Raw genomic sequence first — 21872 nt, forward strand, 5'->3', positions numbered from 1 at the left:
ACAATATTTAGATCTAATTTATCTTTTACCATAACAAAGGAAAACTATAACTATAACTCACCATTCTTCAACTCCATCAAAGACTCCAGAAGGATATAATATTACCTAAGTAAATAAGAAATAAGCAACTTCCAAACTCTAAAAGTGACAGAGACATCTCGCTGCCTGGACAGTCACCCAAAGTTCCTCTGTACTGTTGGGGCATCTATCTTTGGCCTTTAGGCCCATAGTATCCAGCAGACATTTCCATGAAGCAGGAAATTTCAAAGACAGTTCAGTCACTTTCTGCTGTGTCCTGCAGAGTGTCTCGCAGAATCTTTCATGAATCAGTAACCCCGAAATATCATCTCACCCATGTGTGAATTAAATCTTAGAATTAATCTATTTGTTCTTTCTTAAAAAGTCTTTTAGCTTCTCACTTAGAACCTTGACTATCAAACAGACAAGCAGAGAAGGTTAAAAGAGAGAAGGAAGTGCTACTTATTCCTCCTATAAGAAAACATTCCTCTGAATATTTGGGGTGAGGTAGACTGACAGTGATATGATTGCTATTTTGATTTTAAAATGGAGAAGCCAATGTAACATAGATAGTCATGAAAAGCTGGCCCTTCCCTCCCTAAACATATGATGGATCTGAGTTTTAAAGATACAAACACAAAAGCATCATATTAAAAGTGTGAAATAAGATACAGTGGTAAGGAAATTCTACATTTTGCATGCTTAGGCCCAAGTCAGGGTTAAATTCTTGATATATGAAATAAGCACTACAGGCAGTTAAGTCTAAAAATTAATCGTGTGTGTGTGTGTGTGTGTGTGTGACTTTAAAATGTGTCTTGGAAGGTTTAACAGTCACCCCCCTCTTCTTGATAAAAGAGTTCCCACTTCCAGTCTTAACCTACCATTTTCCTATGATGTGGGAGATCCCCTGAAGTTCTTATCAATGGTGTTTTGACAATAGCCCCTAATCAGGAGTCCACAAAAGACTTAGTTTGTTCATTCAATAGAAGAACATTTGCTAAGATAATTTAGTGAAAATAAGCCAAATAGGCTATGATTGCAAAACTCTTTTAGCTGGGCTGTTATGCATATACTCTTTGTAGAGGATTTATAATGCAGAGGCCACAGGAGGTTACAGGGGCAGCTGTTAGCTGAGCATATACTGATCTTAAGGGAGACCTCGACTGAAGAAGCCACCTGTCTTAGTCAGCATCTCTGACACCAAGGTATGGGAAAAGGTGAATTTTTGTTATATTTTGTTAACTTAGTTTAACATTGCTCTAGGGAATGGTTGGGAAGAACTGTCAAAGTTATTAGATAGAGGGGTGTTCTGTGTTAATGGAAAACATGGCAGACAGCCAGCAGTCCACCCTAGAGACTTTTAAACTTGCTTCCACTCTTCACACTGATTAAAGGCACCCACAGGCACCACCTGAAACCCACTACCAGTACCTACTGAGCGAGATTAACACTGGACAAACTCAGTGCAGATGCATTGTTGTTGCCCAGAGCAGAGGACATGCTGTCTTGTATTCACTGGAAGCTGTCTGCAGCCTGCTTAGAGTAGGTTGTCTGCACCAAAAGCCAAAATAAAAAATATAAGATTTGTTTATTTTTATCTTCTGTGTATGAGTGTTTTGTATGCATGTGGGCTTTGCCCACTGAGTCAAAAAGGGGCACCATATCACCCGGAAAATGAAGTTATAAATTGTTGTAAACCACCACATGGATATGGAGAGCTAAACTCAGGTCTTCTGCAAGTGTGGCCAGTGATCTTAATCCCTGGGCCATCTCTCAAGCCCAATGAAAGGGAATTTTAAGGAGCTCCCAATAGGTTTTCAAACATAGATTTTAATGACTGACATTATTAATTGTCATAGAATGGTCTAATGTTTGCATTAGTCTGGTATCTGAATAATTTGCAGTTGTATCTTTTGCTGAGACAGGGATTTTTCTGTGTTAGTCTCTCATACTTTTATTAAAAGTGCCATACTTAATTTTGCCTAGAGTATTAAATCTTTATTAGAGGACACATCACTAGAAATAGGGTATGTTTTACATAAAGCTCCTGATTTCAGGAAAGAATTAATTCAGAAATATGGTATAAAACAAACAGCAAATAGTAAAATAGGCCAAAGTTTTAAAAAGCTTAGAATGCGTAGCACTTCATAACCAGGAGCATCTCTTACCATAGCCTGATGCTCCATGAAAAACTAAGATAAAAGGTTTGTGGAAAGCAATAGGACTAGAAAAAAAGAGATAATGTTAGGGGCCATAAACACATTCTAAGTATAATTATTCCTTTGTAAACCTAAGGCTAATATTTTTCTCTAAGGTTCTCTTAGCTTTCAAATACTTTTAGGAAGAGTTCGTTTTGAAACCAAATTAAACACTTAAATCTCTATTATATTGATACTTATATATATTAATGTTCTAAATCTTTTTTTTTTTTTTACTTAGCTTTAAGCAAGATTTATAAAGGCCCAGAACACATTTACTTGGGTCTCCATGATGCCCTTAGCATCTATGACAGTGCTGGAGGGCAGTGTGCATCTAATAAATACTTGATCAACGAATGAAAGAGTCTTAGGTTAGCATATAACTGCCCTCACAGAGTTGACCTTCCAGCAAGAATGCAAAGCAGACAATGCAACAATTCCATAATGATTTAATAGGCATTATTATATGCTAACAGTAGACAAGGGTCCTTTGGATATTTTTAAAAACAGGAAACTATATCAATGCCACAACATTAAAACTGGAGGGAAATAAATGCAGAGTGTGTTGCTCTAGCATATACAGATGAATTTACGGCACCAGGGAGACAGATCAACTAGTAAAGTGTTTGCCTCTTAAGCACAAGAGTCTTAGTTTTAGCCACGGAACCAATGCAACGAAAATATCCAGGTGTAGTGGTGTGTGCTTATTAACCCAGAGCTGCGAAACACAGAGACAGCTGAATCCAGGCTCGCTGGCCAGACCACATAGTCACATAGCCTACTTGGCAAACTCTAAGCCAATATATATGCAGCTCATGAAGGAAGATATCAGAGGTTATCCTCACATATCTACACATATCTGCACATGCTCTTTCGCATACAAAAATGTGCCTGCATACATATAAACATGCACAAACAAACATGTTATCTATTAATAAAGCAAGAATCTCTTATTTATTATGCACTTTCTCCACTGCTGGAAATAATTAGTTTCTACTCATGCATGCCTCCTCTCCAGTGAACTTCCTGGTAAGGAACCCAAAGTGTTACATTTGTTTTGATTGACACTACAAGTTGTGTCCCTTATACTGAACAGTTTTATCATGAATAAGTTTAATGTTTTACACACTTACACTTGGTCCAAGGATCAAGAAGCCCAAGCCTATCCTCTATTTGGAAATGAATTCTAACTTCATAATTAACGAGTTCAGATGAAAATGGTAATTTTACATTTTAAAAATGTTTATTATATTCTTTGACAATTTTGAGTTTGGGGCATTATCACCCTATTACGCTCTCTCATGCCCACCCCCTTATACTGTGATAGCTCTTTCTTTTTGGCCCACTAAATTTAATGCATGAGCGGGAGTGGTGGTGGGCTGAGTGTTACTAGAACATAAGAACCTTTAAGGTTGCTACACCACCGAAGAAAATGAGCTTCCTCCTATACCAAATATCTGCCAAGACTGTCAGTGAGCTGTGAGGACTCATGACTCCCTCCTCACATTTTGCATTTGTATAGCTACTTCTACACACTTGAGGACTCATTAAAACACAAGTATTAAGTAAGCCTGGATTTAAAGAGAGGCTAACTTTGCAAGGAAGCTATCTGTGTTTATTTGTGAAATGTTAATTTTCGTATGATCAAAACCATACAAGTCACATTTCAAAACAAAGACACTGGGACTCCTTTAAGTGATCTTTTTGATGTCAAGTTACAAGATCATCACTTCTGTTGGTTCTAAGTTTAAATTAAAAATTACTCCATAGGTCCTTGGAGAGTTGGATAAAGAAAAAAAAATTAGGTCTTTTAAAGACATAGTTTCAAAGATTAAATCAAGGAAAATGCAGTTATGTCCCTTTGTTTGCCACCCCAAATGTCACATGGTATTTTGAGTAAGAAAATTCATGTGATTATTCCACATTTTATCACATGGATTTTACAGAAATCTTACTATATTTTTTTCATCTATGTCCTAGGAAGGGTATTGCTGGGATGAAACATCATGACTAAAAGCAAGCTGGGATGAAGGGCTTTATTTTGCTTATGATTCTGAATCACTGTCATTGTTGAAGGCACTCAAGGTGGGAACTCAAACAGGTTAGGAACCTGGAGGCAGGAGCTGACACAGAGTCCATGGGGGGAGCTGCTTACTGGCTTGCTACCCAGGGCTTGCTCAGCCTGCTTTTTTATAGAACCCAGGAAGGACCTCCAGCTCTGGGGAAGCGCCACCCACAGTGACCTGGACTCTGTCCCATTAATCACTAATTAAGAAAATGCCCTCCAGACTTATCTTTATTCTGATTTTATGGAGGCATTTTTGTAATTGTGGTTCACTCCTCTCAAACGACTCTAGTTTGTGTCAAGTTGACATGAATTATTCAGCATAGTCTATAAACTCCTCTTTGAAGTAGATATAAGCACTACTCTGAAAATGATGCTTTAAAGTATTATTATTCAAAACATACAAAGATCAAGAGTTAGAAAATTTAAAGTCCTTCGATTTGACTGTTGTACACCAGAATGCTTTCTACCTTTCTATGTTTGTTTAGAAGATATTGTATGTGGATTATTCTAATGAAGGGCCTGGATTTTCTCAGAATGTAAATGTTCATTGTATTTGTCCTCTGATTAGCAAGAAAAAGGCCTCATGTGTTGTCTAGTTCAGAGTCCCATGCAGATGGAGGTCACGTTCCACACACATAGTGAATGTGATCACAGTCTAATCTTCCCAAGAGCCTCCTGTGCTAGCAAAGTCTGAAACATGCCTGTCAACAGAAATCAGCCTGGGAGGCTGTTTGGTGCATTTTTACCCCTTCTGTCTTGAAATGATAGAAATGCCAGTGATTTCATCAAAAACATCCAAAAATATGATGTTGACAACATTGAAATGATCATTAGAAGGAAAATAAAAATAACACAAAAGAAACCTATAAACAATGAGCAATTATCCTGCGTTTGGAAACCTGATATGTAAACCTTACAATCTGCCAAGAAGATTCGGCTTACTGAGTTCTGTTATATAATGGTTATGTGTGTATGAACATAAGTGAAAAACTTAATATCATATTAACATCAGGTGATTTGTATCAGGGCATTTTACTGGTTTTGAAAATAAATTCCCATTACTTTAAGCAATGTATCTAAGCATGGAAAATTTGAATATACTTATAAAATTAATTTTCATTTTAGATATAATTATTGATTTAATGCCCCCAGTCTTTATTTTAATAGCCTAATTCAAATTTATAACTTGTATTAAGCTTTGAGTCAAGACTATAGTTAGCAAAAGCAATAATTTATAATAATAACATGGAAATATTTTTAAATATCTTAATTGGAAGTAACTTCTATAACTCACTAAATAGGTGATTTCCACACAGTCTGGAGCTCTGAGTTCAATGGGCCTACAAGATCAAAGGAGAGAAACAACCCCTGCAAGTTGTCATCAGACTTCTACTTGTAGCCTATAGCATACAGTCATATATGTGTACACACACAATAAAATAATTATAAATGAATATTAGGTGCATTTATTTGATGTTTTAAAGGAGTGAAAGTAAATAGCTAACATACATACATACTTACGTACATACATACATACTATTGCATGCATCCTTACATCTGAAAGGATTTACTAAAAGAAAGTCATTTGCCAGTGCATTACAGGTCACACAATGAGGTTTTTTTCAAGCAAGGCATATTTCTGCCAAGCTATTGAAAGACCGTAATGAATTGAAACCCTATAAACAGACATAAAACAAGAAATTAAGTTGAAATTATAGTCACAAGTATTTCCAGAAAGATCCCTTTCATATTTAGAAAGCCAATCTTATCAGCCTCCATGCGTCCTCCGTCTCTCTCATCAACACAAGGCAACCTCATCAGCAGCGTGTAGTTTTCATCTAATTGCACAACTTTTAGTTAAATATCACTATGCAAAAGCCAATAGGAGGGTAAATGTGCCATTATGTGGCATTAAAACTATGGCGACATCCTACCAGTGAAGCAAAGCCCACAGCCATGAACTTTTGACACCAAGATCTGAATCACAGTGAAGTATCTCCCCTTGGATATCTGCAGATTCGGTACTGGGCTGCGCACGACAAGGAAGCAGCTGCACACCGAGTTCAAGTCACCAGCCAGGAGTACTCGGCCAGGCTCGAGAACCTGCTGCCTGACACCCAGTACTTCATTGAAGTTGGAGCCTGCAACAGTGCCGGGTGTGGACCTTCAAGTGATGTGATCGAGGCATTCACCAGAAAAGCCCGTGAGTATCATAACTTGATTCTTAGGCACATCAAAATTTACCAATTGATTTAAATGAGATCCCGATTGTCGGCACATATGAAAAAAATGTTCTATCCAACTGCTCGCACTCTTTTGATTTTCAATGCCGCATCCTTTATAGTGCCACAGAATGTCTCTCAGCACTCCTAGGTATTGTCAGAAAAAAAGAACTGAGAAACATGCTCTTACACACTTTTTATTCTACTTCCCAGTACCTTTAGAAAGACCCTCCTTCAAACTACAGACTATCAGAAACCAGCTGGTCTACTCTCTACTTCTATCAATTTAATTTTTCATACAGATACATTGGTACCATAATAACATCACAATTGTGTTCGTTTTCCTATCCTTTATTCATAGATCATCATTGTATAACATAGACACAAGCAAGTTCTCTACCACTGAGACTGCTCTCTATTCTTTGTGCTCAGATCTGGGCAGTTCTCATCTCTCCAGATTCACTTTGATATTTTCCTTCTGGAAGCCAGTAGTGTATGTGTGCGAAGAAACAACTGTATGCAGGACTCTAGAGACCATCACAAGTATCTAAGAATGATTACCATGAGGTTTTCAAATGCTGTGAAAATCGCTAAGGATCATGTATACAGAGGTAGATGGTGTCAGACATGGTTTTGAGTTCTACTCTGCGTTGCACTAAACCTATGACAGCCAATTCGTTTTCTTTTTTAAATTTTGATTCATTTTACTTTTCAAATGAAGCATTATTTTTTCTCGTTCATGCTACTCTTTTATCACAAATATGTGTTATGTCAGAATAGTTCTACATAGAAAGGATACAACAAAAATTAAAACTCAAGCTAAAACTCTGTTAAGTAAGTGTGTTTACAACCACAGGGCAGTAAGATAGGTGAACTGAAAAAACTGAAAATGATTTGTGTGGAAGCCAAATCTATGGCCTGGCTGGAAGGATTTTGAAATAATACCCTTGAAAGCTAGAATGTAAGTGATAAAAAATAAGAATGACCCATTTGGTGACGAACTGGGAGAAGACTGTTCCGGATAGAGAAAATAAGTATGCAGAATTTGAAATACTTATTTTGGAAACTCAAGTAGGACCAAAACCTGGCTCTGAGGTGACGAAGGGAGAGTGTGTGGAATTTAAAATGCGAAGTGCTTTGTAAGTCATCATTAAAGGCTGGGTATTTTCTGAGTGTGATAATAGCCCGTTTCTTAAAGTCATAAAGATACCTAATTATGCTATTTGAAACCATCATTCTGACTTCCATACAAACAAAGGACAGTGGCAATTAGAGCAAAAACAGAAAAGCCATTCCAGAATTGAGAAGAGAGCCATTGGCAGCTAGTATGAAGGGGAAGTGTAGACAGATATGGAATTTATTCCTCGTGTGGAGTTGTCTGGACATACAGGTAAATTGGGTGTTAGCAATAAATGGAAGAAAAGAACAAATGGCAAATTTTTGCTTGAGAAACTAGAAGCATGCATGTGCACTTTTCCAAAAATAGAAAATGTTCCTAAGAGGCAGATTTGAGGTTACATGACCAGTGATTCATCCTTTTTACATTACATCTCAACATCAGACATTCAATATAGACAGGAAGTTGAACACATGTTCAGAAGAAAACAGATTAGTGCTCTAGACTGACTTTGAGTGTTTAAATGCTTAAGAAAGTTTCACAGATAAAGCAGAGATGTGTATGCAGAATCAAACCTGTGGCCTTCCAACACTTGGAAATTGATCAGAAAGCACAGAATTAGCTCACAGTGAACAATGAGGGAGACTACAACAACAAAGAGGCACGGGAGTTTCAATAAGACACAGGAGATTTGAGAAAAGAACAAGAGATCTAGAAAACCTTCAACTCTGAAGAGTCGGAAAAGGTTATAAGAAATGCCATTAGATTTGATCAAGATTGGTGACCTTGACAGCAACAGTCTGAAGAGACCAGGAGAAAAAAAAATCTGATGAGAAGAGAATAAAGACAATTTTATTTCTTGACTCACAAACAATTGGGAGAATTAAGTGAACTCTTTGAATGCACAGTGCGGTGCTGCGCTCAGTGCATGGCGTACAAAATAATCCTCAGGTGGGCTGCTGTTACTGAGAGCATCTTCAGCACCACAGACCCTCCAGTGATGTAGTTTGTGAAACCAAGATTTGATCCGGCGATCACTCATTACCTGTTCCTTCTTCCCACAGCTCCCAGCCAACCACCAAGGATCATCAGTTCGGTGAGGTCTGGCTCCCGCTATATAATCACGTGGGATCATGTTGTTGCCTTGTCAAATGAATCTACAGTGACAGGATACAAGGTAAATTAAGAAGTGCCTAGCCTATTCTCCACATACGCTGGTGTACGTGGCTTCAGATATCAGGAAAATCCCTTTGACCTTCTCTTTCTATCCATACAGCACAGTCAGAAGACACAGTCTCATGAAAAATCTTTAGATAAGGATTTATCTTGAGTGGATTTTAGGAAAATTCTACGGCAAGTAGAATACCCCCTTTAAAGAATGGAGGTGTCAGAGTAATCATTGCTTAGACAGAATGCATTCATTTTTCATTGTCTGGGGGTACCGATTATATATAGTATTGCCTTCCTCCCTCACTGTAAACTAGAAGGACATGGTTATTCCCATGGATTCTCTATACCATGCTATTGAATTAGCTATGTAAGCTCTAGGAATAATGTTGAAAAGGCTTAAAACCAAGAGAACTTTTTTAGGCCACTTCAAAATGTGACAAGCTTTCATTTTATATTTTCCTGGAAAAAAGATACATCTTTTTTGACATATTTCCAGTCATTTCAAAACAAAAGTAAACAAATGAACAACAGAAAGCAATTGAGGATGTGGCACAAGCTGTTGACTGAGCCCCAGGTCAGCAGGACCCCATTCTCAGGGAATCACAACAGTATGAACTTGAGTGTGCTGACTTTTATCAACCAAAGAGTAAGCATTGTATGCTGATGTTAACTTTAGGCTTTGGCTCAGAGTTGTGACTCCTTAACTCTTTGTAATTCGGGACTCTGTAGATACTCTACAGACCTGATGGGCAGCATGACGGCAAGCTGTTCTCAACCCATAAGCACTCCATAGAAGTCCCAATCCCCAGAGACGGAGAGTACGTTGTTGAGGTCCGAGCACACAGTGATGGGGGAGACGGAGTAGTGTCTCAAGTTAAAATTTCAGGTAAGCCATCATCTCAGAACGGTTTCTGTTACGTTACCCGTGAGTTTCTATGCCCTGTGCATGGCTTCTCAAGAGCGGAGGTAGAACTGACATTCACCACTTCAGCATTTTCTTAAGAAATTCAAATATCAAGCATGCCACAGAATTGGATGTTCCATTTCTGATGAATGAGAAAAGCAAATTCACAACATAGTGCCTCCCTGTTGGTTATGATTTAGATGCCAAAGAACCACTAAAAAAATGTATAAGATGAGTTTGTCTCAGATGGATGATGCTAGAGGCGTTTACTGGATTGCAGTGATCACTACATTATATATATATTGTATTTGTACCTTGAATACATTTTTATTAAATATCTTACAATGAATAACACATTCAAAATATAAGGCATTAAAGGCAAAAAGAATACTAGGCAATTATCTAATAATATTCAAATTTATTTTATATTTCTTTTTTATTGATTTTTATTAAGCTCTACATTTTTCTCTGCTCCCCTTCCTGCCTCTCCCTTCTCCTTCAACTCTCTCCCAAGGTCCCCATGCTCCTAATTTACTTAGGAGATCTTGTCTTTTTTTTTTTTAATTTCCCATGCAGATTAGATCTATGTCTGTATCTCTTAGGGTCCTCATTGTTGTCTAGGTTTTCTGTGATTATGATTTGTGGGCTAGTTTTCTTTGTTTTATGTTTAAAAGCCACTTATGAGTGAGTACATGTGATAATTGTCTTTCTGGGTCTGGGTTACCTCACTCAAAATGATGTTTTCTAGCTCCATCCATTTGCCTGCAAAATTCAGGATGTCGTTATTTTTTTCTACTGTGTAGTACTCTATTGTGTATATGTACCACATTTTGCATATTCATTCTTCAGTAGAGAGGCATTTAGGTTGCTTCCAGGTTCTGGCTTTGACAAACAATGCTGCTATGAACATAGTTGAGCACATGTCTTTGTGGCATGGTTGAGCATCCTTTGGATATATACCCAAAAGTAGTATTACTGGGTCTTGAGGAGGTTGTTTCCTAATTTTCCGAGAAATCGCCACACTGACATCCTATTTCAAGAAGAAATCTACTGATCTGTTTTAAGTGTTCTGCTGACTTATCTTTCTTCGTTCCATGTGTGTTACTATAGTAATCAGAAGACATTAGGTTATTTCTTCTTTACATTGATCCTTACTTTGTGATTTAATCTACACAATGCTTTTCTATGGGTGCTTACCATCACGGGCTTGGTTAAACTCTATGTAGTTGAGACAGGAATTCCTTTCCTACATTGTTTTTAAAGTATTGTTTGCTTAATTTTTAAGATTTTTCTTATATCCTATTTATTTATTTTTTACTAGAAAAAATACATAATTCTATTTTTCCTCAACCTGAGCATCGTCTTCTGCTGTGATGAATTATCCCTTATTAAATGTTTCCAGTACAGCTCAAAGCAAACAAAATACTGCAATGCTTTCATCAAAAGTTTGATATCTCTAATAAACTCTACATGTCTTTTTTTTTTAAGATTTATTTATTTATTATGTACACAGTATGCCTACAGGCCAGAAGAGGGCACCAGATATCATTACAGATGGCTATGAGCCACCATGTGGTTGCTGGGAATTGAACTCAGGACATCTGGAAGAGCAGTCAGTGCTCTTAACCTCTGAGCCATCTCTCCAGCCCCAAACTCTACATGTCTTAAAAATCTGACACTGCTGCCCTTCATTATAAATTAAGTTAAATTATAAGAAGCTACAATGTTATAAATATTAAAGTCAGTAATTTAATGTACATGATCTCATATTTGATAGTAATATTAAATTGTTGGTTAACAATGATACTCTCTGATCCACAGAGAGTCTTCTATAAAATGAGTCATATGTGAGGTCCATATTTTAAGACTTGATTTTCATTTTTAGTTTTAAACAGGCCATCTTAGCACAAACAAGGATGTCTTTCAGAGAAATTTTAGTCTGGACTTCTTCCCAAGGGTGAGAAGTAACATTTGAAAGCTTTAATGTGGGGAAAACATTACAGATAAAACCTTAAAGTTTTATATAAATTTATATATATGTATAATGATTTCAACATAGAAATATGTGTACATATATGTATGTATATGTATATATATACTTATCTCCTTAAATTATATATATATATCATTATATGTCTGTAACCTTATAAGTTATAATTTAAGGAGATAAGTTATAAGGTTACAGACATATAATGATTCAAAGCTGATGTTGCCTGGACCAGAAAGAAGTGTAGTGAAGTCTAAGCTTTGTTTTTGAAAGAGTGGGACATTTTTCCTTTTCATTCAAAACTACTATATATTCATTTTGTTAACTTTATGCCTTTTAATAAATCAGAAATTTAATTATTGGTAATAAAATTCAATGTTGCTAGAAATGGCGTAAACATTGAATACATTATGTTGGATAACTCTAAGCAATTAGGTTAAACTCTATATCCAAAGCCAGTGACTTTACACTGAATTGGAAAACACGTTTTGCCTTTTCTCTTTTCTCTCTCCAGTCCAGTAGAGGAGAAAACAACGAGAGCAGTGTGGTGCAGGAAGGTTAGATGCTTAGCCCCTTCATTCCCATGCTTTCTTTCCCAGTGTCTAAGTAATACAGTACAAACAGAAAAAAGGTCAGTGGAAGGTGGAGTTGTGACTCGTACATTAAACTTGAAATCCATATTGCTACATTCCCCTTTTACTATTGATACAAGTCTTACTGTGTAGCCCTAATTGACCTAGCACTCACTATGTATAGAAGATTGACCTCAAATTCCCAAAGATCCTCATGCTTCTGCCTCCCACGAGCTGATAGTTAAAAAGGCGTGTGCCGCCATGCTCTTTTGCAGATATACCTCATATGGGCATTTTCAAGGTTTGGTTGACTTATTTGTTCTGGTTTTTTTGTTTGTTTGTTTGTTTGTTTATATTTTTAGATAGATTATCTTTAACCCAGGCTGTCTTTGAACTTACTATATAGCTGAGGATGAACTTGAACTCCAACCCTTTTGTTTCCATCTCCCATTGAGGTGTGCACCACCATACTCAGCTATAAAAGCATTCTCAAAACACCAAATTCTTCTGAGTTTCTACTTGTGTATGGCACTCTGTGTGTAGAGGGAAAGTTAGTTCTTAATTGACTTTATCTGCTTTCTTAACTACAGAATGCTATGTAGCGCAATTGCTACAAAACTGCAACTTTGTAAATGCCCACTGCTATTGGAATGGTTTGCTATTTGACAATAGTGTTATATCCAAATGACTTTTTTGAAAGCCTGTTGACATAGTATAATATATTTTATTTATAAGTAGGCCCAGTCCAAATATATATCCATATTCCAGCCATATATAATCAATAATTTTATATCCTTTTACTATTTTCTTTGTCGGGGACCTAAATGGAAGTCTGAGAAGATTAATCTAGTTTATATATTTCTTGGTTGAAAACCAGTTTCCACTTAAATTGACTCTGAAATAGAGTTCCCTTCATTATCACTAAGTAATCTGTAATATCTCAAAGGCTTTTCCTCTTGGGGAACCTTGTACTGAACTCCTGGATATCTGTAATGAGCATAAAAACAGAGAAGAAATGTCTCAAATAAAGCAACTAGATTAGACTTCAAGGGACAATTTACAGCCACACTTAATGCCAAGTTTAACATGACATTGAGAGGTTCCTTGGCCTCAGATGTCCCATAGACTGGCTTATATTTGAGAAGATTTGGGCTAGTTCTCTTGAGCAGCACATCTTATAGTTTCATTAGGCTATAGACAGGAAATCTGTCTTAACTAGCCAGAGTTTTCCAGAGTTCCCACTAAGGTTTTTATCAGTTGCAATAAAGGTCACAGAGTAAGTCTCATTATTTTCTTTAGCATTTTTACTTAACACTTTAGGCAGGACTTGGTTGAAATTTTCCTTAAAGAAATGTAAGAATAGGAAGTTAGACTAAAAATAATCTTCCAAGATTTACTTAGTTAAACAGTTTTTGTTTATGAAGTACAGCCTAAATCTCTGAGATGATGGTTTAGTATTATAAAATGCAAATAGAATGTCCCTCGAGAAACTAAAGTCATCCGGCAGGTTCTTGCACTGCATTGGTTCTGTAGTGAGATGGTTTCGCTACTAGTAAATCTGTTAGTAACTCAACAACTGCAATGTGTCAGACAGTCTTCCTTTTTGTGAGTTGTCATGTGGCAAGCCCTCCTGAAGCTAGGGAGAAAAACAATAAACTAACCAACAAATTCAATCAAAATTACAGGACAAAACTGGCTGTTGATGTGTAAAAGAGGTCAAGCTGACTTTGGAAGGGTGATTAGATCCATACTCCAAGAAGGAGAATTTATCCTGAGATCTAAAGGAAATGAACTCAATAATGAGAACGGGTGTGCCAGGAGAGGAAGGTCAGGAGGTTGACAGAAGAACAGGGACTTCTGTTATTGTTTGGTGACAGAGACATGTGGGGTAACAGTGGAGATACAAAAAGAATGGAATAGCAAGAAGAAACAAGAACAGATGGATACAAGAAGAGCAGAATAGCCTGGTTTCCATCTCAGTCTCCTGCCATGTTCCTCTCCTTTTAATTCTCCTTAAAGACTTTTATTGGGACTTGCACATCCAAGGAGGAGACCAAGTTCCAATTCACACAGTTTTAAAGCAGCCACTAGGCATGCCAGTAGCCTACAGAGTACTGTATTCTGATCAGTTTTATAAGGCTACAGCTGGTATTTAGTCAAGTCAAGGTCCAAATATAAAGCCACTGGTTGCTACAAACTTCTTCCATGTGCCTCTTCCATCAGTCAGGTTTCTGTCGGACAGACAACAGTCTCTGTCTTCATCAGGCATTGAGTGACAGTCTTACAAAGAAAGTAATTGTATGATCGCTGAGGCTGTCTGATGGCTTTGAGATGGTGGGAAATTGTATTTTCAGGGTCTCCAACCTACTCATCCACCAGCTTTATCACCTCAGGCTAGCTTCCTCTCCGGTTCTCACACCCCCAGAGGCCCACAGACCTCTGCCACTACAGGGCACTGCTACTGCTCCTCCTAGTCTCCAATTCTCCTCCTAGTAGCACTGTTTAGGGATAAGAATGTTGCATCCTCTCTTACACAAGAGTAGGAAGACCCCAAGAAAATTCCACACACCACCCCCAAAAGCAAGTAGGCTTCCCATCTGATCATCAAAGCAATCCTGACCTCGGCCAAATGTTGGCTGTTAGAAATGATTGATGAAATGAGCATGCAAAGTAAGGGTGGTGTCTTCTCCATTTCTTCTTCTTCTTCTTCTTCTTCTTCTTCTTCTTCTTCTTCTTCTTCTTCTTCTTCTTCTTCTTCTTCTTCTTCTTCTTCTTCTTCTTCCTCCTCCTCCTCCTCCTCCTCCTCCTCCTCCTCCTCCTCCTCCTCCTCCTCCTTTTTCTTCCTTTCCCCTCTTCCTCCTCCTTCTGATTTAGTTCTTTGAGAATGTCTTATAAATATGTCTGGATTATAGTCACCCCAACACCCAGCTCCTTCCCGATTCCCTCGTCTCAACTGCACCATTAAAATTACAAAACAGAAAGCCTTCAGGAATTGTAGTGATATGATGATAATGCCCTTTCAAAGACAGAGCCCAGACTTGAGCAATTTGCAATTATACAAAAGATGATGATGACATTTTACCATTAGGGATTTTTTTTATAGCATCACATCATAATTTCAAATCCATGGCTAGTTAAGCAAACACTAATTTGTAGTTTTGTTGCTACTGAAGTGAATGTTAATGTTCAGTAGTTATTTTGTTTTGTTGTTTGGTTTTTGGTTTGGGATCTTTAATGAGATTATTCACAATGAAATTAATGCTAATAGTGCTTGGTGCATCACCAGGTAGAAGTCAGGTGCAACAAGAAGCAATGTATGCCCATGCACCCACACATGCACACTCAGGTATTTGTGAGGAAGCAGTTTGTGTTGTCACCTCAGTAGCTATTAATAGTTGCTTCTCTCTGAAGTTCTGTTCATGATCTTTGCTGTGATACATACTAATAAATCTTTTGAAAATATCATGCTTATTAATGAGTTAAGGCTGTAAAATTTTCAGAGTATTTATAGTAAAACTTTTAGTGTGCTACTGATAACAATTGATGTGGCTTATCCTATTTCACGTGAGGACTTTCCCACCTGAATTGTTAAAAATATTAACTGTAGAATTAAGCAATAAGTAGGTCACAAAAAAATATCTACAGAGTCCATTGATGTCTCAAGTTTAGAAGCAGAGAACAACAAAGCTGTGTTTAGGAAAGGCACATTTAGGGTCTACAGAACTCCCACAGAAGGAATGAATAGTACCAGGCACTGAGCAGTGCTTCCTATTGGGGGACGCTGGGGAGCAGTTGGAAGAGACCACTGGTGCTTCCAATGTTCCCTTTCCTTAGCTGGTGATTATATGGGGGTTTTGCTATCTTTTCTACATTGTGTTTTGTGAAATACTGACTTACTTTCTGTATTCCAAAGTTGTAACCCACAAGGACCAGAATCTCCTCAGTAAAAATGTTTTTGACCTGGTATTTTAGAAATCTGTTATTTTTCTAGGGGCTGCCATGACAAAATGGTGGCGCACGCCTTTAATCCCAGCACTTGGGAGGCAGAGGCAGGCGGATCTCTGTGAGTTCGAGTCCAGCCTGGTCTAGAAGAGCTAGTTCCAGGACAGGAAACAAAAAGCTACGGAGAAACCCTGTCTCGAAAAATCCAAAAAAAAAAAGAAAAAAAAGACACAAATAGATGGCTTTAAAGCCAGGAATTTTTCTCTCAGTTCTAGTCTAGAGGCTAGAAACCCAAGATGGAATGGGTCCAGTATGTTTTCTCCTGATGTCTCTCTAAGGTTGTTTCATCATGCCTGTCCACAAGGTCTGCCCTGCATGTAGATTCACATATCTTACATTGAGTCCAGTTGTATTAGATTAAGATCCATTCTAATAACCTAAATTTCAACTTAAATATATCTTTAATGACCCTGTCATGAATACAGTCACATTCTGAGGTACCAGAGATCACATTCTGAGGAAATAGAAGATTAAAACTTTAACAAATGTATTTTAGAACAACAGCACAACACAATGGTCATTTGCAGTTTTAGAAGACCCACTATTTGTAAACAGTGAAGGCAAAGTCTTCTCTAAGCAAATCTGATAAATTTTGTTCCAAAGACCTGAAATAAATCTTTAATATCAAATATATGACATAGTGTTAGATGATGAGTGTAGAAGGACAAGGAGGTGGCAACTGTTTTCTGTGAGAGTGTCAGGAGAGGCTGGCTCCAAGATGCAGCTGAAAAGGGGATAAAGAGGAGAGGGAGGTCCATCAATTTATGTGACCGAGACAATCACAAAGCCTTGATATGAGAGAAAGCATTGATGTTCAAAGATACCTGTGGCTGCAGACAAGCCATGGGGAAGTCATGAGGAGATCAGCCAAGTTAAGTAAGAGAAGCAGGAAGCTCTTTGCCAGCAGGACTTTACAGGATTTAACTGAGGGCTTTGGGTAGTATTCCAAATATAAAGTGATACCATGAAAACATTCAACAGTAAAAACTTACATGATAAAATTTGTATTTTGCAAAAGAGACTTTTAGCCAGTCTTTGAGCATGACACAGATAAAAATATTTGTGGATCTCTGGAAACAGAAGCTCCATGGTGATGGTCGAAACAAAAATTAAATTCAATTTTGATGAGTGGGGGAACAGTAGAGATGAGACACCATTATATTTAGGATTTGCTTGGATGAAGACCCACATGGTATTTTTTTTTTTTTTGATGATTTGATGAGAAGTGTGAATTGGAATTTTCTGATTTTGAAGATTTATATAAACAAACAGACCCATCTGCTTAATTGACCAGCAGAAACAAATCCTAAGACAGGTATGTCTCCTGAAAACACATGATTGGAGGCAATCGGGTGCCAGTTTAGACACGCTGTGCCCCGTGTTCTTGTTACGCACCTACACACATCAGTAGCAGTCGATAAAGAAAGAGCTATGGTATAAACCAAGAAACCAAAATTCATCAGAGAACCAACTACATAGTTATATAACTTTATTTTTAGTGTATCATGAAATTAAAATACAGAAATTGAGACAGCAGATTTGTTAGTGTTACCCCCAAGCTGTCAGATGGTGTTGTTAATATAATAAATGAGGGGAAACACAGACTCATTACTTCTAGCTAAAGAATAATATCTGAGAAGCATCTGTGTCCTGTAGAATCCTTTTCATGGGCAGAAAAACTCAAAACTGCCTGAAATAGGTGGGCTTTATCCTGATACAGATGGTATTTCAAAAACATAAAGGAAGAAGTTTTGTCATCTTTTCTTACTTAAAAGGTCTCAGCACCACTCACAGATTGCCTTTTCACTGGTTTCAGGAGGCTTCAGCAATTTCAGGAATTACCTTTCCTATGCAGATGCTAATAAATACCCCCAAAAGAAGACAGCATTGTTTCTTAAGTTCCATCTTAAAATGAAGTACATTTCCCAAAAACCTCTCCCATGATATTCAAGACTGAGATAAATCTCTACCTACACCTATCAAATGACATTTCTATGATTTCTCAAAATGACCAAGGCTTACTATTATCTAAGGATGGCAAAACCTGTTTTGACAAGTGAACATTCCAACAGAAAATAAGAAGTAGGCCAGAAAAAAAAAAAACTGAGGAAAAGATTCTTGACTAATGTTAAAAATTTAGGAGTGAAAATTGGGTCAAGAGCTCCTTAAAACTGTAGAGGAAGGAAATCAGTGATGGAAAGTTGTTGACAGAGGTTTTTGTCCCTTCCGGTTCTGCAGCCATTAAGTCCCAAAGAAACACTTGTGGCCTAAGTTAATTATAAACTTGTTGGCCTATTAGCACAGGCTTCTTACTAACTCTTATATCTTATATTAACCCATAATTCTTGTCTGTGTTAGCCACATGGCTTGGTACCTTTTATCAGTGAGGCATTCTCATCTTGAGTCCTCTGTGTCTGGGTGACAACTGCAAACTGAGCCTTTCCTCTTCTCAGAATTCTCCTGCTCTGTTCACCCTGCCTATGCTTCCTGCTTGGCTACTGGCCAATCAGCATTTTATTAAACCAGTACGAGTGACAAATCTTTACAGGGTACAAGACCATTGTTCCACAGCACAGTATTACAGATCCAGCTGTCTCACCTAGTTGCAGATCATGTTCTGCCATGATCTCAGGCATATGCAGATGTTAAGATCAGCAAAAAACTGCCTTTTTAAATTTGTGAGAAAAAAAAAAGAATGGGAAATACTTCAGTGACTTCATGGAAAGGTAAATCTTTCCCTTTAGTTTGAATTTTCTTGTTTAGACACACTTACAATAAGTGTAAGGACACCAAACAATCTGTTTTTCTTTTTCCTCTCTCTGTTCAGCACACCACATAACCCAACCACAAAAAGGAAACACAATAGAACAAATGAGCAGGAAATGGTGGTGTGTATGCTTTGTTGGCCTCTAAAACTAAGCTCTAAGGAAGGGCTACCACCCCGGCAAGTAAGAACACAACAATTTTAACATTCTCATTCACTCTACATTTTACCCCTGAACCTCAGACCTTATAGCTTGAGAAGCGAAGGTGGAAGCAGGGAAAAGATGCTATTTGTTTTATAAGTCTGCCATACGAGAATGGCGTCGGAAGCCCCCAGGTTGTTAGACTTTAACTAAGCTTAAGAAAGAATGGCTGTGGTAGCCATTGGATATTTCCCACAAAGTCTACATAGACTCTGTGCAGAATAATCTAGCAATGAGTGAGGCCCAGAGCCAAGTTCATAGCCTGTGTTACAACATACTCTTATTCCTTGGGATATCAAGCAGAAATCCTGTAACACTGGTGAAGAGTTGGCATATGCTATGAATAAACAAACCCAGGAAGACCATTGGCATGGTGTACATTGGATAAATAGAACCCTAAGCCTTAAACCCAAGGACATTGTGTCTTACTCCAAGCTCCATATAGTCTCAGTACATACTCATAAAACCTTTTTGAACAAACAAATTAAATTCATAATGCTTTTACAGTATATATTAACATAGTTTTTAAAAATTATTTTCTCACACACCTAGTATATAAGTATTCCACTTTCCATATTCCAGCTCAAAGAGGATCAGAGCCTTGTGAGAGGGTCCATAGTCAAGTAAGCAGGGCTAGTGTGCAATGGCATCCTCTCTTACCCCAACCTGTCACCTTGCTGTCTTAAGATGTAGTAGGCCAATTCCACAAGTCCTCATAATTATAGTTTTACTTTGCCAAAAATTCCTATCAGAATTGAAGTTTTGATTGTGGTTACTTTTGTCCTTCCCGCTTAATCATGGGTAGTCACTCTGTGGTAACAGCTCAGTTCATTCTGAGAGGAAGTGCAGCCTGGCAGTCTGGCATCTTCTGGTGGGGAAGAACTAAAGTCAACAGCGTGGAGTAAATACCCCTGCAGTGTACACTGCCAGCAAACTGCACACATCAGCCAATGGCACAAATGACTATTTTGCTTGGCTTCTAGGTTCCCAATTGCCCAATGAGTAGAAGAAGCAAGACTTATAGTGGTTTTCACTCTTGAAAAAAACCACCAAAGCCACTAGTGCTTATATGATCAAGCTCTAGATGTATACATATAGACTAATACCGTGTTTGATTACTATAAATAAGGAGAAACCTAACAAATAAGTTTGAAGGTTTTGTGACTCACTGCCTGATATCCTTAACTATTACAGTTGTCTTAGAATTAAAGCTGCATGACCAGGATGCTAACCTTCAGATTCCTAAGATTAAAGGGCTGTCATTTTGATAATTCCTTGTCCACATCCTGAAGATCTGAAACAGCCAAAGATCACAGTCTTTCGGAACTGTGCTTGTGGTCCATGGTTACAAATTAGCTCCTGATGGAACAAGCAGTGGGTCTAAAGCTTTTTCTTCCCCATAGAGATTAGTACTTTTCCTATCTCAAAGCTTCAAAGAGACAAGAAGATAATTAAAATCAAAATATGCAAGTTGTTACATAGATACTAGAATGAACAAAAACATATCCTAAGATGAAAAGGGGGGGATCAATATAGAACAATCACACCATACCTAATACTCAAGTCTGTTTCAATTTCAGATTTTGTTTACTTTTTGAGAAACTCTAAAATTAGTTGAGTAGCCTTTAATCTTAGCACCTGAGAGGCAGAGGCAGGTAGATTTCTGTGAGTTCAATGCCAGCCTGGTTTACTAAAAAGATACTTCCTTCCATTGAATTTTGTTTTATTTTTTTACTTTATTTTATATATTTATTTTTAACTGGAAAATGGTGTATATTTACAGGATAAATCTATTTCAATCTATAAATACATTGCAAATTCAACAAAACCATGAGTGTGCCCATCACCTTATCAAATTTCTTTTTTGTAATAAGAAAGTTAAAAAATGTCTCCTTTTTTCTGGGCTGGTGAGATGTCTAGATAAGTAGAAGAGCCCCTGTCTCCAAGTCTGTGGTCTAAGTTCCACCACCTAAAAGGGGGCATGAAAAGTGATGTCACCAAGTTAGAAGGTGCTTGTCACACTTGCCCATGGCACACACATGCTACACACACAAACACAAGAGAATGTAGAAAGAATTAAGACTATTATTTCAACTGTTTTTTAATAAATATTGTAGACATTGTAAAGATAACACTTTTGTTATCTGGCCTAATGGAAATTTTAATATCCACCTCACTAATAAAGATTTTACTCCATACTCCTTGTCAAATTCCAGGCAAGTGAACTTTCTGCTTGCGGGCAGGATTGCAAATCTTAAATGTTCAGTGTTCAGGTGTAGACAAATAAGGAAGAGTATGTGAACCCAGAATAGTAAACTGTAACGTGGGAAGAACAAAGGCCAGAGAAATGACTAAAGAACAAATCTGCTGGTGCTGCTTCTCACGAATCAGCTGACGCTCATTCTCATTCTGATGCCGCTGCTATCAGACTTCCAGGTATCCTAGTGTTGAAGCAAGCTGGGGTATAAACATTGGTTTTTGCCTCCATAACTTTCTGTCAACCACATGCTCAGGTCCTCAAGACAACTGAGTTGAATGAATTGAAAAACAAAACAAAAAAAAATCTATATGTGAAAAATGATCCTAAATAAAAGATTGCTATCTCAAGGTTAGGCACGGCTTTGCCTCCTTTAATACCTAATTTTATT

The 21872-nt window shown here is 37.5% G+C and overlaps 1 protein-coding gene across 4 annotated transcripts in view; it reads left to right on the plus strand.

Moving 5' to 3' along the window:
- Cntn1 (contactin 1) overlaps window positions 1–21872 on the plus strand; it is a 266999-nt gene that overhangs the window by 234248 nt on the left and 10879 nt on the right. For all 4 annotated transcript variants that reach the window (XM_057791546.1, XM_057791548.1, XM_057791549.1 and 1 more), the window contains exons 21-23: window positions 6301–6487; window positions 8688–8800; window positions 9523–9679. In XM_057791546.1, coding sequence (XP_057647529.1) covers window positions 6301–6487; window positions 8688–8800; window positions 9523–9679 — 457 coding nt within the window. The remainder of the gene's footprint in view (window positions 1–6300; window positions 6488–8687; window positions 8801–9522; window positions 9680–21872) is intronic.

Source organism: Chionomys nivalis, chromosome 17 (genome assembly GCF_950005125.1).
Source record: "Chionomys nivalis chromosome 17, mChiNiv1.1, whole genome shotgun sequence".
Taxonomy (NCBI): domain Eukaryota; kingdom Metazoa; phylum Chordata; class Mammalia; order Rodentia; family Cricetidae; genus Chionomys; species Chionomys nivalis.